The sequence below is a fragment of the Protomyctophum bolini genome, assembly GCF_963924005.1.
Source record: "Protomyctophum bolini genome assembly, chromosome: 5".
NCBI classification, from domain to species: domain Eukaryota; kingdom Metazoa; phylum Chordata; class Actinopteri; order Myctophiformes; family Myctophidae; genus Protomyctophum; species Protomyctophum bolini.
Genome location: NC_137866.1, coordinates 35312198 through 35330370, shown reverse-complemented (window position 1 = coordinate 35330370; position 18173 = coordinate 35312198). Strand labels below are relative to the sequence as shown.

The following is an 18173-nucleotide window of genomic DNA, read 5'->3' as shown; positions in this document are numbered from 1 at the left end:
TAAGGGCTGTCACATTTGACAGAAATTTATAATTTCATTAGGGCAACCAGGTTAAATATAAATTTAAGCATAATGTGCAGTGTGTGTGTGTGTGTGTGTGTGTGTGTGTGTGTGTGTGTGTGTGTGTGTGTGTGTGTGTGTGTGTGTGTGTGTGTGTGTGTGTGTGTGTGTGTGTGTGTGTGTGTGTGTGTGTGTGTGTGTGTGTGTGTGTGTGTGTGTGTGTGGTCTACCAAATTGAATTCCCGCTTTCAATTTCAGTTGCTATTAATTAAGCAACCGGTGCCACAAATTCACAATGAAAATAAAAAGTAGGTCATTTATTACCCCGAGATAATAACACCCAGAAAGGATTTGGGTGGAATGCGTGGTCACCAGTATCCCCCTGAGCTTCCTGACTTCCAACACAGTCTCCCATTGTTAATCTGTACCTCTTAGGAATGGAGGTCCTTAGAGAAATGTTCAGCCTTTTTTAAATGAATTAAAATTCCAGGACAGAGGTCTGGTACTTGCACTACAGTAGAAATGTACTAAAGGAGCACAAACCCAGTTTGTATACACTGTATGCGCTGACTGTGCCACTTGGTTTAATTCCAAAGGCTGCTGTGTATTCTGCTCCCTGTTGGTGAAGTGACAGTTGTCAGGTCAATTATCAGATCGTAAGCTGGCCGAATTCCAAGGGAAGGATGCTGTGCGTTTCTGTTCCATTTCCAATGCTTTCCATGCCGGGGCGAATGGCCATGCATTTCAACTCCTTCGGTCAGCATGACTCTCAGTACAGTATAAATGATAGATGTTATGGTAGATAAGCAAATTGTGTCCATTCCTATTTGTTTCTCCATCTTTCATTTATCGAGTGTACATGAGTAATGCAAGTATTGGTTTGGTACCCGTCTTCTTTGGCGGATGTCGTGGTGTGCTCATCAGTCTTACCATGTGTCAGTAGAGATAATATCATTGCTGTCAGGTGGGAAAACCTTATCTGTCAAAGAAAACAAAATCTGTGTTCCAATGGTTCCAATGCAGTTATTATTTAGTACTTTATAGTGGCTAATTATTTATATAATGGTCGTTACCACTTTCACATTTCTTTTAAATAGGAAAAGTAGACAAGCTTACACGTGTTGCAACTGTATAGGCTATTTCCGATACTTTTGCGTGACACTCTTGTACTATGAATTAGGGTATTCATTTAAGAAGAAAAATACAAAGTTACTTAAAATATGGAGATACAAGGTATCAATATACGTGTGTAAATAACATTGAACCTGGATTATAGGATGGAAGGAGGCATGAGCGATACAGTAACAGTAGAGAGAGAAACGTTTAGGTTACATGATTGATTCCGTTCACTGGCTCCCAGTTTCCTTCTTTTATCTTTTCATTTCCCAAGCCTCTCATGTTGCGGTTTCCATTTAAGAATCTAGTTAAGTTCATGACATCACTGACAAGAGCTGATGTCTCCTTTGGCAATGCCTTTGTTCTGAAGGATAAATAAAGCAACATTTCTGTTGTTCATTCTTTCTGCTGCCACCACCTATTAATCCAGCTCTTTATTTATTCTTGCCGCATGTTACTAGTCGCTTGTCTCTGACTCACTCTCGGAGCGAATGCGTTGCCCTTCTACTCTGATCACTTTGAGCAACCCCCCCACACACACACACACACACACAAACACACACGCACGCATGCACGCACGCACGCACGCACACACACACACACACACACACACACACACACACACACACACACACACACACACACACACACACACACACACACACACACACACACACACTTGAGAGCAAGTCATGGTCTAGATTCTAGGCTGTGCATCCATGAACATTATTCTAGACTTTAGAATAATGTTTATGGATGCACAGCCTGTGGAATGAAAACACGGAACGCATCTGACTCGCAAAGTCATTTTTGTGCCCCTCAGATCTTTTCTTTTCTGTAATACTTACTGTATTATTATATCGCAAGCACCTCTACCCTGCAGTGATGAAATCAGTACTGAGAAATGTCTTGAATGTACACATTCGTCTCCCTACCAATGAACTGCCCCGAGTAGTTTCCTCATGATGTCTACCCAACCAGTGACGGAGAGCCGGCAGAGCCAGAGGTTTCAACAAATAATGTCATCTTTGGCCCTGTAGAACTTCAGAATAAGTGATGCAGTCTTGCAGTGTCTCTGCAGCAAGATACTATATATTCTTTTCTATCATTACACACCGCATGAAGCCTTGGAATTCATGGAGTTTTGTTTTGTTTTTGTCACATTCCTAAGCCAATAATTTGATAACCGGCTGTGCAGAGGCTGCGCTTCCGGTAGGAGACACAAAGGACACTCTTTGTGTCTCCATAGGGAGCCGCTTGCTGGTTATCAAATTATTGGCGACAAGGATTGCGAAAAAAGCTAAACGAATATCCATGAATTCAAGTCTCCATGGGGCGAGTAATCGAGTCGAGTACGTTTCGGTCCAACTGACCTTCATCCCTTATATCCTCTTATTTCTTGATATTATGTTATTCGGCGAGGACCCTTACATGAAGATGACATTGAAAAGAAAAGGCATAACGTTGTTTTCTGCATATACTCAGGGTATTGAGTAGCCTTAGCCTATACTGTCTGTCCCTGTGCTTGTCAGCCGTATAATAACAGCATTTCTAGTGGCTGCTAATAGCTAGTTTCTCTGGCAGTCTTTAGTTTGTGAAGGCAGTGCAGTCCTCTATTACTATAGCAGCCCACTTTGACACCCTTTGAGCAGTAAACAAACACGCTGCTCTAACTGAGGTGGATGTTCCACTAGGCAGACTTTCTATGTAGAGGGTTTTAGGAGGCTTGAACTTGGCAGAATTACCTTTTTTTGCGGGTTGATTTGGGCAATCTGAAGTGTACTCTATTGCGAAGAGGCTTTGATCTTCCAAATATGCTGTTTTGATGATAAGGGAGAGTTTAATTGAATCGTTTAGAATAGTTTTGCCGGTGCCTGTTGGCACTCTTTCAGATCCCAGCCTTCATTTGAACTCTGAAACGTAATCATTCACGCTGATTACTGTATGCACAAGGCAGGCTCAAACAAAAGCACCTATCGCCCCAGGCTGGGATACAGGACTAGTTTCACTTTCACCCGCAGAATGGGCAATTAGCAACTTGTACAATTAGCAAAATGCTCATTAGTGTCTTTCTATCCCCTCCTCAATCTCTCAATCCCCCCTTCCCCCTTCCATGCCAGCGGTAGATGAATATGTCTGCAGTGCCGCTGGCTTCTTGCCTTGTAACCAGCATGGGCAGTGTGAGCACTGCTTAGCGGCTCATGGCTGGCAGGCGAGCGGGCCTCTCTGTATCCTGCCCACATCATCTCATGGGGGCCCACCTCAACCTTGTTACCCTTTTAATTAGTAGGAGCAGTTAATAGTCCCAACTTCTGCCGCCTCAGCACTCTGCTCCTGACTTCAAGAATCCCTCCGATCAATAGCTGGGAGCGAGATAGAGAGCGAGGGAGGGGATCGGTGGGGGTTCTATTGTGGGGAGAAATAAAGGTACAGCAGTGTCCGTCTTTAGATTGAAGGGAAACGAAAAGCTCTTGTTTTTTTCTTTTCTTATTTTTCTAAAATGGCAGGGGAAGAAAGCGCCAAGTCTGTGTATTGCTATCTATCATGTAGCTTTTCGCCCCCGTAAGTTTGAATAGATGGCACGATCTTGGAATTCCTCTCACACCGACAGAGAAAACACAGAACGGTCTAAACATTCGCTCGACATTTTCTCCTACCCCCCCCCCCCCCCCTCAATGTAATCAAAGAACCAAGAGGTTTGCTGTGAAGATTCTGTGTTGGCCCTATCAGCGCTCCTCCCCGCACCCCTCGCCCGCCCTCGGCACCCGTTCTTGTTTTGATTTAAAGATGCAATAGAAATACTTAGCATTTAGATGACATGTTGGTGGATCACAGGTCTGCAGACGGACAGACAGCCACAGACAGACAGACAGACACGTGGGAAGACAGGCTGGGTGGGCAGCAGAATACCAAGTTCACCCCGCTGCTGCAGAATGCCTGGCACAGCACAAGAGGGAGAGCAGGGGCTGCTGGGAATGCCAATGCGCTCGCTGGCCAGACAGCCGCTGCGATTGGCTGAACAGGCCATTAGCTTCCTGATTATGATTAGCCCAACCATTATCTGCACAAAAGTGTCTCATTCACCAACATCAAGAAGCCCAGGGAGCTGTTTTCTCCCTCCAGTCAAGAGGAAAACACAGCCATTTCGTGTCCAGCATTAACATGGTGCGAAAGTGGGAAATAGCCAGCTGTTGCTCAAAGAGCTATAGAGAGGTGAATATGATCCATTAGATTATTAATTTGAAATCACTGTGGGTGGAATAGAATAAACTTAGCACGTGGTAAAAGGATAACACCAAAAAAAGTCCTTGGGGTCTTCTTTCCATTTGAATCCTAAGTATTCAATTCATAAAACATAAATAACATCCCTCTTGTCCCTTAACCCCAGATGTTATGTCAGAAGTTACAAAAAGAAGCTGACCATGGATGCCATTATATGTAGCAAATGACGAAATAACCTTCTTTCTCCAACACATTGCCTTGGATATAATTGAGAGCCAGGCCATCTGTGGTATAACAAGGACATATGCTGTTCTGCGTCCAAGGCCAATTCACTGAGGGGTGGGGGGTGGGTGCATGATACTTTTAGTTTATTTTGGTAAAATACTCTGAAATTCTAAAGTGTTCGCTTCCATTTTTCTGATGTCGACCTTCTCTTCTGCTTTCTAGCCTTTGCCAAAGGAGCCATCGTAGAGAGCTGGGAGAATGCAGCGAGTAAGTACGGTACGTTTTTCTTTCTTCTATGCTGAATTAAGCTCAGATACAGTATAACCTTGGTGCATTTACACACACAAGGACGTTTTCATTCCTTCATCTTGAGAAGCACTTTTCTTTTCAGAACACAGAAGTACACATTTGTCTTTGAAGATGCGCATGCGATGACGCCAATGATTAACCTTGATTTTTCCAGTGTAGCTTTCTCCATTTGAACCACATCTGGGTGAAACGCGGTCTTGTCGATTGATATATGTTCATGTATGGCATGTTCATTGTGAGTCATCTTAACCATTAAGGGCTGAAACTATTAATATTGTTTAGATTAATCGAGTAATCGACAAGCATGTTTTGTAAGAAATACATTTATTCATCATAATCTATCAACAACTTGAGGGAAAGAAAAATGTAATAGATGTTTCATAATCAACTAAATCGATTTGTCTGTTTTACATTTCTGTGTCGCACAAACAACGAAAATCGCGAAGCTACCAGCACAAACCAATACAGTACATGGTGCCACACTGTGAGTGAGCTTGTTGATCTGTTATTTTTGAACAAAAAATAGCCACTGTATTTTAAAGAAATGTTTAGTTATTATTACTAGTCCTTACCCGTTCTGAATATATGAACAGCAAATATATATATATATATATATATATATATATATATATATATATATATATATATATATATATATATATATATATATATATATAGAATATTAGTGGTCCATGACATGAAAATGATGTTTGACAGTCAGCAATATTGTTGCTTATTCTAGATTTATTTTCGGATTTTCTGACTTTATTGATTGATTGATTGTTTATTTATTTTCGTGTCATGCACACCTTGTGCCCAACCCTCATGGGTTTATAAGACACCATTTCACATTTGCAATTACAGCATGTTTTACAATACATAATTTATGCATTTTATAGCATGTTTACATTACACAATTCATTATATTACACCTCAGATGTATACAGAGTACTCTGTCTTCTTTCCCAAGCTTGACAAATAAAATCTGCTACAACGAAAGTCCCTTTGGCAAAACATATCTCCATTTTTACATAGTCATTTAAATCTAGGAAATCCCCACATATAGAAGACATCTTATTAATCAAAATATCCCTTAAGTCATCGTACTTAGAGCAGTAACAGCACCTTTATCTGGCCTGTTAACATTTTCATAGACCTGGTTGCTTGTTTCCCTCTCAGTCAATGTGGCAACCCTGGTCAGTGCCGTGTTGACAATGTAGCTTAGCACACAACAGCTAGGAGGATGTAGCAGCCTTCTGGCTTCATGTTTAAAAGTATTTTGCGCAATTTATGTCCCCGAATGTATGGATATGGACTTATGGCTCCATCGCTGCCTCTTTCTTTAGTAGAAGTAGAAATTTAACGTGTTTACTGGCCGCGCGCACACACACACACACACACACACACACACACACACACACACCGCCTCCTGGCCTGAGGGGGTTGGAGTGATGTAAAAACAATATTTGTACAGTGAAATACATCGGTAAAATCGGTAAAATGTAGCCTAGCTGGATTCTGGGAGCGTGCAGTTTTTTTTTGCCATGGAGAGATGTGTGCTAATAGTGTGGCTCGGTCGGAGATAGACCACAACGGCTGTGCTGTCTATTAGGAGACACACACACACGCGGCGCCAAATTGTATAGGGCACATTTTGTTGTGTTGCAGCGGTAGCTAGAGGAAGCATGCCAGTGGGGTAACGGTGAGAACGGTGGGCTGTGATGCAGGTGTCGCTAAGGGAAGGAGGTGCGAGGTTAATTCGCTAATAAATTCATTATTAATCATTAATGTGTCAAATGGGGAAAAGGGCTCCGTTAAGACCTCCATATAATTATGGTCCATGCCTGTGTGAGAAGTGGGAGTGATTCGTGCAGTTAATGATGAGATAACGTGCTGTCAGTGACATTCAGACAGACAGACATTCAGACATTGTTAGAATTATTATTTAGATTATTATAAAAGTTCAATAATTTTTTATAGTCAATTAATTTGATTAGTCGGAGTAACCTTTGCACCCCTAAATCACTTTCATCCTAGCCTACATATTTTATTATATTGTCAAAAATAAAGAATTTGCAAACATCACAGATCTACAACGTCATATTGTCTCTCAAGACAGACTACTGTTGACTCAAACAGGGGGCCCTGTTTTAACTTTAGTTAGTTGCCGATGGGATTCTCAGATTGACAACCTCACAACGTGGTACGTTGTGTACCTTGTTTCACTATGCATTGTATGACAAAGTCTTTTATATTTAAGATGAAAAACCCAGAGATGATTTGAATCGAATATTTATGAAAAGTCATTGAAGGGGAACTTTCTCAGAACTTCATGGGCAAAGAGAATCCACTTCAAAATCGGTCAGATTGACTGCTTAGACACGTTAGTGTTAAGTGGTTAACAACTAAATATGTTGTGTCGACGGTCGGATGCTTTAATCATTTATTTTCCATCAGGAACCGCTCCCTCCACACTGGATTTAAACTCTAACTAAGAGACGTTTTACTGTGTCCCTTTCTTTAATTAATGCCGTCTTAACACGTGGGTATAAGACACAATTGGCTCCTTCTTCTCCCACCAGAATACGGTGCAACTTTGATCTGGCTATGCAGAGCAACAAGCGAGAAGTGAATTCAAAGGTAGATGTTTTGAAATGCGTACGGCTGCACATTAACAAAGACCATGGAGGCTACTTGAAAAGGAGAGGCTACTTTTAAGAGTCTCTTGCAGAAAAAAGGAAGGAGAGAGTCTTAGATATGCACTTTTTTCACTCTACACCAAATCTCTTCACCAAAAATAGCCGATCTATAGATTCTGTGTTTTCAAATGTCCTTCCCTAAACATCATTGACTGTGGTAATTGCTCAGCGTAATTGACTAGCTCACGTCTAATGCCACGCGTCCGTGTTGTTGTTATTTCTCCGTGAATATCGTGTGTCCGAGTGAGACACACCCACACACATACAGTACACACACAAAGTGTAAGTTTTGAACAAAGGCAGACAGTGATGTGTCTTTGGCCACTGACTGTGTGACTTCCATTGGAAAAGCATTGAGGCGGCCATCAAACACAGAAAAGACACAGAACATGTGCTTGATATGTGTGGATGGGGCCTGAGTGCTCGCGATGTGTGTTTGACCACTGACTGTGTTTTGTCCGTACTGGGCAGGTTGTGTGGTCGCTCTGTAATCGAGCAAGGATAGAGAGAGGTAGGTAAACTACAGGGAGAGCGAGCGTTCCGTGCTCACCGCAGTTCTCAGAAAGCTTATTACTGGCCAGTAATAATAATAATAACAATAGCTCAAATTTATATAGCGCTTTTCTAAATACCCAAAGCGATTGACATAAGAACACTAAAAACAAAGAAAAACATAACAGATACAACAACAGTACAAGGTTAAAAAGATAAAGGATAAACGAGGGAAGGGGGGGGGGGGCATCCTAACCAGACCTCAGCTGGGGAAAGCTATCCTGAAGAGGTGGGTTTTGAGTAGACCAAGCTGGGGTGGAAATGTAGAGTCAGTGACATATCACGGCCACAAAGCACAGGCGTGAACGGCACTTCCCTATGACTTGGCCACCTGCGATCAAGGCTGCGATACATTTTGCATTGTGCTTATTTGCATTGTGTGTGTGTGGAATTTTCTCAAATGTAATAATAGATATGACTTGGGACTTGTGTTCCGTTGAGCTTTGTTCCCTTGGAAACCATTGTCAAGGTCGGTTAGTTGCATTCAGGTTTGCCCCAAGCTTACGTGCAGCAGGTGAGCCTACAGTAACTGAGTGCTTTTCAGGGCTGCAACTATTGATTATTATTTCCTTAGTGATTATTCAATTGATTGCATTTTCCATTCATCGAATAATTGAGAAGCAAGGTTTTGAAGGGAAAAAAGTGGTATATAAATGAACCGATTAACTACGTGAGCCCTATTTTATACTTAGCCTCACTAGTCACTGCGATGTCGTGCAAAGATTATGAAAAGATGTTTTACAAGCTCACAAAATTGTTGTGAGCTTTTTGATCAGCTATTTTCACCTTTTTTTTAATTATTGCCTGTGATGAGATGCCCAAATTAGGGGTTGATTATTAATCAATCCTTTTACCCAATCTGTGAACGTCAGGTTACATTTTAAGCAGCAGGTACTATCTGTGCCAAGACGTAAAGTTACGTTATTTTAAAGATATATATATATATATATATATATATATATTTTTTTTTTTAATTAAATAATAATCTGACGTGCACACAATGTGCACATGGATGCGCCCACGGTTTTTAAACGGTGTGTTTGTTTTGTAACTGCTGCAGAATCCCTCAGGGCTCTGTAGCCACGACATTGCATATCTTTGCTGAAAATACAGTAGCAGATCTACAAGCTTACAATGTGTCGCACTATAAGCTTGTGGATCTGCTATTTTCCCTCAGAATATGGATTCTGGGGTTAAAGGGACACTTCACCCTTTTTGCAAAAGAATATATGTTAATGACGTTTAGAAGCTTTAGGTCACTTTCCTGGGGGTATTTATGTGTGTAATATGTGGTTTTAGATATTTTAGATTGCAGCAGTGAGCCTGTTGTCTCTGATGTCATGGACACTGGTCTCACTACCTTCCTGGACTACAATTCCCATAATTCTTTGGTGCACTGCTCCTCCTTGTGGATAGGGGGGAGAGCTGTCTTACTGAGACAACATGTAGTCCAGGAAGGAAGTGAGCCCAGTGTCCATGACATCAGAGACAACAGGCTCACTGCTACAATCTAAAATATCTAAAACCACATATTACACACATAAAGACCCCCAGGAAAGTGATCTAAAGCTTCTAAACGTCATTAACATATATTTTTTTGCAAAAAGGGTGAAGTGTCCCTTTAATAATAATAACATTTATTTTCCGCGAAGGGATATTCGTCTTCACAGATCTGTTCAAAACGCCCTCAACAAAACACATAGCACAGATAAGACAATACATAAACATGAGGTCACCACTGACACAGAACCATAATAATGTCACCAGCTTCAGACTTTCTCACTGAAACTACTGTAACAAGACAGGGGTTAGGGGTGTGTACTTGTATGTGATATGTGCCAGCCAGACTGTTTCTAAATGTATATTTATGATTTCCAATCATGAACATTTTATAAGACCTAGAGCTAGTGGAGAAAGTTCAATTTCCCATTTTCCACCACAGAGCTGTGTGAGTGTGACATGTCCTGCTGCTCCTGTGCCGTGAAAATCATGGGTCTGAAGTCTCTCATAATAACAGCCCACTTCTGTACAGATTCCAACTGTGAAAGGTTCAGCCCTTCTGAGGCAAGTCTCTCATAATAACAGCCCACTTCTGTACAGATTCCAAATGTGAAAGATTCAGCCCTTCTGAGCCCCATTTGTGACCAGTTCTGTTGAGAATGGGACTGTGGAGGTGGGGTTTAAATTGGACTGTCAGCAGGATGATTAAACTATAGCCATGAGCATTAACCACTTTCAAACAGACGTTCCTATTTTGGGCATGTCATTATAGGTGAACATCTTAAAAACAAATCCAAAAATGTCAAAAGAACAAAAAGAAAGGGGAAAAAAATGTAGGGTGTTACACCATCACAATTCCAACCCTTTCAGAGTGATTTGATGAACGATAGAAATTACTCAACAGCCACTCAAACTCCATCTAGATTTACAGGATGTCATGTTCAACAACGTTAAACATGTTGACAGAACGTTATCGTTCAGTGTGGATGATCACATCGATACCGTTAAATAGTTATCTTCCTAGCTGTCATTCTTGGTATGGAAGGCCCTTTAGGTTAATTTATACTTTATTGCTCAACTGTTTTCTGTGTCACATTGACACCTTTTCATTATTTTATAGACACTTTGAAATTCAACAAACTATACATTTTCCTTTAGCATTACAGACAGCAGAAACAGAAAAGACTGATAGGCTCAGCCCAGCACAACCTGTCACCTGGTAATGAGGTAAAGAGACATCATAGGGTGAAATGGCTTCAAACTCAAATTCCCCCCTGTTTTCCCATCCTCTTCCTCTGCCCACTGTCATGCAGGTTTATCGACATCTATGCTGCAACAGGGATTGAGGCCAATCGCTACACCATCACGTCCACTCACCACTGCAACGCTCATCACTGAAACACAAAGCCCTGACCTTCACTGCAAACCCCTGGAAACTCTCCATCACCACAGTAAAACACCCTCGGCTCTTCAATTTGGTCCAATAGCACTCTGAACTCTCTGCGAGGACAGCATCATGGCAGACACCTGTAAAGAACATTTGTGGTTGGTTTTGAACTACTTTGTATTGTTTTGTGTGCCAACATCTGTCTTCTGGGGAGGACATCTCATGGACATTTCTTTACTAATGGCTTTGCTTAAAATTCATGACAAGGACTCTTAAAAACTCAGAGCCCCCTTCCCTCTACTTCTTTACCACCACTGCTGTGGATCCATCCAAGGTTTATTCCAAACTACGACAGAGAGTTGCTGGTTCACTGTGCTCGTTCGTAAAGAGGAACATTCTTGGGGATTGAGATGTCGGATTCCAGCCATGCCCCTTGCGTCCTAGTGTACATGAGGTACAGTAAAACTAGCTACACTCTAGCCTACATCAACTCCAGATTATTGAGCAGACATTTTGCAACAGCATGAGACTCTGTGGGATCGATACAAACTAATTTGGATGTGACACCTTCTCGGCTTCTCCAGTGAACGAGGTGAATGGACGGATGGGGGGCGGTGACCGTGCAAGTGACATGGGTATATTGTTGACTGACGTGGCTCATATCGTATGTACTGTATGTGATGCAATTGTAGACTAGCTATCCCCATACATTTCTTCAGTAAAATCACCTGCACACTAAACTGGTGTGCTCATCGGACATCTGTGTGTGTGTGTGTGTGTGTGTGTGTGTGTGTGTGTGTGTGTGTGTGTGTGTGTGTGTGCGTGTGTGTGTGTTCATGCATGTGTGTGTGCGTGCCGTGTGTGTTTGTGTGCACACATGTCATGCGCACATGCAAGCGCGTGCTGGGGTCTGTGCATCCTGAGATACACTGTGAAATAAATCATATACAACATGTCATTAATACTCTTGTATATTTTTGGGACATGTCCAAATCAGACTTTGGCGGTTTTACATACATTGGACTCATTTGTATTCATCATGAACCGTGATTAGACATTGATTTTCCTTCTTTGGTATATAGGTATATTTATATTGGGGGGGGGGTATTGAAAGAGCTGTCGCATAATTTAAATTCTGTGATTAAAATCCATTCGTGAGCGATGAAATGTATTTCAGCGTTGCTGTCTAAATGCATATGTTTTGCTAATCAACATATTTGGGTCGTAAAACAGAATGTGCAGTCGCCTGACTGCAGATGTGTAATATACTTGAAATAGCAAATGCATTTGCAGTATTTTTATGTGCAACAAATATCAGTTCAGCAAGAAATAAGGAAGAAAATGAGAGAAAATATTGGGAATTAGTTTGTCTTTTCTTTTTCTTTGTCAGAATTACAGTACAATATATCCATGTTAATGTAATGTACAGTATGTGTTCTTAAAAAAACGTAGGATAAAAGGTGAGCCTACCTTCCCTCGGCTTGTGTGTGTATGTGTCCAAATCTATGCACTGCACACGTATGCATCACCTGTGTACATGATGTGCAGCGTCTTTGTGTGTGTGTGTGTGTGTGTGTGTGTGTGTGTGTGTGTAGCCGTGCGTGACCTTCACAGTGACCTTGACCGTAGCAATCTTGACTCCAAGTGGACACTTGTGCCAAATGTCATGAAATTCCCTCATGGCGTTCCTGACATGATATTGCATCACGAGGTTGGGCCATATGTACATATGTACATTACATATGGATAGATCAGATGTACAGCAACATACATGTATGGACGGACAGGCAACCCGAAAACATAGTGCTTTTGGTATCAAAGAAAAACTAGTCGAATGTAATTTGGTTAGATTTGTACACTCAGAATTACAAATGTACGTGATTTTGCTATGCAGACTCATGACAGACGTACTGTAGGTTTTTGATTGATTGAATACTTTATTAGACATAAATGTAAACAGCACAGGGTTTAGTCAGACATTTGAGCTAAAAGGATAACACAAGGCCTGGGCTGTGGCTCAGCGGTCCAGGCACCTTGGCCGGCAGCCCGAGCCTAGCAGTGTGCCGCAGGTTCGACTCCCGATCCCGACGGCCTTTACTGCATGTCACTCCCCCATTTCCTGTCAGCCTACTGTCTGTCTCTCTAAAAAATATAAAATAAAGGCAAAAGCCAAAAAAAAGGATAACACAAAAAGGTCCTGGGAACTTGTTTCCATTGTGGTCCTAAAGTGATGGTTGAGAATTTGCTGGTAAGCCTGCCCTATATTGGCAAACTGAGCTTTGAAAATGCTATTATTGATGTTGTGAAAATGTCCTAGAGAAAAGCAACCATTATAGTGGTGCATGATGACGTTTCAGGGTATCGGCTCAATCCATTTTTGTTTTGAAGTATAGGCCTATTCTCTTCCCTTTTCATGTTTCAGGGTATGTGCTCCATTTTTGTTTAGTAGTCTTATCTTCCCTTTTTACAGCAGACATCTGGACATGTTTAATGACACACAAACACACTCCTGGGGGCCTGGACTTGCTAAACACAGCATCGGTGAACAGCGTCGCAGCGTAGCGAATTAGCTTTAATGCCCACATAAAAGTCAATTTACTGAGCCATTAGCTTAGCATAGTGCTAATGAGATGCCAATGACGGCTCGCTGGGGATTTAAGCTAGCAAGCACATGGTCATTATTGGTAGAGTCTAGAGACTTACAGTAGCCTAGACTACACACGGTTCCTATGAGAGAACAGCACTGCCTGGAACTCCTGCTGTGACTACAACCCCATGAGTTCAAAGAAATGGAAGTTAAAAAACGCTGACTTTAAAGTTTATCTTTATTGCATACACTATATCTTATATTAACATTGAAATGTTGGCCAAGCTTTGCATGGTGATGTAGTGCTCATTGCTATACTTACAGTACTGTACATGTAGGCTATAAAGTCAAGAATCATGATGTTGCAAAGACACAATGATGCATGCCATAGCTGCTCCAAATCAACTCTTTGCATCGTTTCATCTGCCCGTGTGAATGCACCATCACTGCTCACCCAAACACATCTCTCTGTTTTTACTAAGCACCGTTTCAGTGGTCACCTTTATCACATAAAACTGAAGCAACACAGAAACTTACTTAGAACACTCAATGACCAGTCATTGACGACATTGAGTGTTCTACTGTAAGTAAAGTAGTGACATAAATATCTCATATTATGAGATATTACTTGACGGACCATATAATTGTAAAATGCGTTGTTTAATTATATGAATTGCATAATTTTTAAAAGTTTTTTTTGTGTAGCTTTCGCCTTTATTTTATATTTTTAATGGAGGGACAGACAGTAGGCTGCCAGGAAATGGGCAGAGAGATGGGGGGTAGTAAATCACTAGAAATTGATACCAATATTTAAAAAGCATTATATTGTTACCATACTAGGCTACTAGCCCTGTATTTGTCATGGGTGAGGGGGGTGATGAATGTGAGGGTGAAAGACTTGGAGTGATTCAATAGCTGCCATATTTTCCCTAGGCGTTAATACAGCAGCGGTCCAATCAGCACAAGCTAATGCCTTATCTTATCTTCCCCATCCCAGGAATTATACAGCATGGGACCACTGCTGTATTACAGTATTATCATTTCAAAAGATACACTTCTTACTGTATATTTCATGAAAAAAACTATCATTTTTCCAATGAATGTCATGAATTATAACATTAATTAGAAATTCCATACATTAAAAAAAAATCGAAACTTTAAGAAGTAGTGAAAATAGCATAATTCTGCAACCTCATAACAACGTGTCATGATGATTCAACACTTGATCTGCTTTTTGAAAATAGCAGATCTACAAGCTCACAGCGACATATGAGGTTTTAGATCTGTTATTTTCAAAAACATAATTGAAAATAAATTGAAATATTTTTGGCACAAAAGGTCCGTGGACAATTACATATTAATCTTGGGGACCTTGAAGTGAATAAATGTGGGAACTGAACAGGAAGCAAGCTCAAATAAGCAACTACTGTACACTTTATAGAAACAAGCCCAAATAAGCAACTACGCTTTAGAAACAAGCCCAAATAAGCAACTACACTTTAGAAACAAGCCCAAATAAGCAACTACACTTTAGAAACAAGCGCAAAAAACACAACCAGCACCCATATTTACAAGCGACTTTACAGGAAAAAAACAAGCCAAACGTCGCTTATGAATATAAGCAGACATGGCAACAAATGTTGCCATGTCAAGTGTGGAGATTCACTTCCTGGTTTTTTCCCAATTTCCCCCAGTAAACAGGTGGATAGGAGTTAGCCTACACTACAGAGATCATTGCAAGCTCATGCCATAACTTCCCCAGGAGTTTTATAGAGAAGGCAACATTCAACAGCAGTCAAATGGGACCGGTTCACAGCAGCCATTTGACAGGTACAGTAAACACAGCTGCAGATATAAACTGACATGATCGAGCTGTCCATGCTATTGCTAGCACACAGTTACTTAATTAAACACGCCCACAATTATTGTAAAACTGTGATGTGACAATAAAGCTGATTCATTACCTTCAGCTGTACCTGTCATATACTGTGAAAAGGCTCAGTCCATGCTGAACAAGCACAGTGAACAATAAACCTCACTGCTTAAAGGACAACTTTGGGACTTTGGGTGTTTTTTTTAAGCGAACATGGGGGCAAAATATATATATATTTTCTTTTAACAAAATATTATGGCGATTTCTTTATTAATATTTACTATAGTCCTACTAGACCCTAGGAAATTACATCTGGCCACAAAAGATCACAGGATCTACTGAATGTGATGTACTGGGGGGGATGCCATACTGTTATGTGTGTCGTAGGCTCAATATGTCAGTTTGTCACCTCCCCCTTCACATTCAATAGATCCTGTGATCTTTTGTGGCCAGATGTAATTTATTGGGGTCTATAGGACTATAGTAAATAATAAACATTTTGTAAAAAAATAATAATAATAACATCTTTTACTTTCTCTAATAACAACCTAAAACATGAACCTTGGTTGAAAAAAAATAAAGTTGTCCTTTAAGGAACTTAAAATGTCAAACATGGATGGAACTCGCCCCAAATTTCCTGCAGATTCTTTTGGTAGAATTCCCAACTGTGAAACTTCAGTTAATCTGTGTGCAAAGGAACCAAAACGGAGTGGAAAATGCCAAAATGGGGGCACCCTGGCACTTTGGGCGGCCAATCGGGGTCCTGGATTTTCGTTGGCAGCAAAAATGCCTGCACTGAGAGTCAGCCAATCACATTCTTTGTCGATTTTGGGCGGCCAATCGCGGTCCTGGTTAAGACTGCAGGTCCCGACTGCAAGAATCTCAGAACGGCATGTCTGAATAAAAACAAATCACACGTGACCACAACACGACAGCACCCTGCAGCTTCACGACAACGAAATAACATGGAACAATAACATTTGTTGCTTCGATCATCAAGTCAGAATGACCGTGAGTTAAATCTATATTCTTATTGTTTTGTATAATGTGACACGTTGTGTCTTTTTTTTGCATAGCGGCCGTATTGCATTGCATAGCCCATAGCGTATAAATGACTACCCAGCTAACATTTCCCCGCTAGCTACCGCCTCCCGCTGTCGCCTTCACAGCGTAGCACGCCCGGGCTGGCTTGGACTTCCCCCCGCTGTCCGCGCGTCAAACGAACGCGATCAGTTACTTTTTAATGCCTTGTGAATTTACAGCGATTTACAGTCCCTCCTCACGCTGACGTAAGGCTTGCCTCCCCCGCCCGTCTCTCTCTCTCTCTCAGACAAGGATGTGCATTATATGTATAAAATACATAATTTTTTAACTATTGAATATAATTAAGTGGATTCTTCTTCTACTTCTTCTTCTTGCGGTTATATTTATTATTATTATTATTGTTGTTGTTATTAGCCTACCTAGCCTGGAGCCGAGGCTTTACCCGGCATGCATTGCAGTGTTGTTGTTTTTGTTGAATCGACGTACGGGGGTGGAGGCAGTCGCAGAAGACAAGACTCTCCAACAAATGCTTATATTAGTTCTTACACAGTTTTTCTCCGGAGAAATTCAGTTGAAAGGTCAGTGTATTTTTATATCCGATATCTACCGTGTGTAGTGTAATTGCACGTGTTCGAATCGTTTCGATCTTTATCTGTGTATGTTTCCCTCTAGCTAGCTAGCCTAGCTACCTGGGCAATCTATTGTTTGGACGAGGGGATAAGGTTAGCATTAGCAAACGTATAACTCATGCTATTTTAACAGGTAACTTCTTATTGTGTTGATAAGTCCTTAAACACAATTATTCGAATTAGATAAGATTTGATACGTTGCTTGTGTAGACTACATAAACAGCATTTAGCTGTAAATCACATTTTTTGTCATTCTTTGTTTAAGAACTTCTCCTATGGTACCACATCAATACAGCATGGGGTCTGTGTGTATGTGGGGTCTGCAAGGCTAAATCTTCGTCAAATGTCTGTCTTGCAAATGTAAAAAATATCACATAGTAGGCTAATGTTTAAAACAGACTTTCTGTTGTCTCCTCTAAAGGAACTTTGCTAGGCCACAATTGCAAATAAAGATTTGTCTAATTACAACACATTTTGATTTAATTTTTGTCATTTTAGTCATTTTGTTGTTTTATTCTAAGCCTGATTTTTACACTTGGTTGCATGCTGAATATAGCTGGTCTACAAGCTCGCAGCACATTGTGTGCTTGTAGATCTTCTGTTTTCATCAAATTGATTTTTATGTACATACAATGTTTACCATTTTGTTGTTACTGTGATTTCAGACACAGGACTTGGATCTGTTGGGCGTACAAACGGTAAGAACATTTCTACCACTGAATTAAGGTTGCATGCTACAAGCTCTCTTGCCTCAAGTTTGCTGTTACATTTGAAAGAAATTTGACTTGAATTTGATTTCATTTTACAGACAAGGTGACATGCTGTACAGAGCTGAGACATCGTTCTTTAATTTAAGGTAATTGTTCATTTTACCAAGGACAGAAAATTGGCACCCAACAATGTGTAACTGTGTACCATTGTTACCATCATAACATTTTAAATGACTGAGGTGTATTATGATGAGTACTGTGGCACTCTGTGCCACACTATGAGCTTGTAGATCTGCTATTTTTCAACAGATAACAGCTTT

The 18173-nt window shown here is 40.8% G+C and overlaps 1 protein-coding gene across 1 annotated transcript in view; it reads left to right on the top strand.

Moving 5' to 3' along the window:
* tafa5l (TAFA chemokine like family member 5, like) overlaps nucleotides 1–11838 on the top strand; it is a 39689-nt gene extending 27851 nt beyond the window's left edge. The window contains exons 4-5 of the mRNA XM_080762736.1: nucleotides 4786–4839; nucleotides 10937–11838. Of these exons, the coding sequence (XP_080618862.1) occupies nucleotides 4786–4809 (24 nt within the window). The 3' untranslated portion in view covers nucleotides 4810–4839; nucleotides 10937–11838. The remainder of the gene's footprint in view (nucleotides 1–4785; nucleotides 4840–10936) is intronic.
* Nucleotides 11839–18173: the final 6335 nt, after the last annotated feature.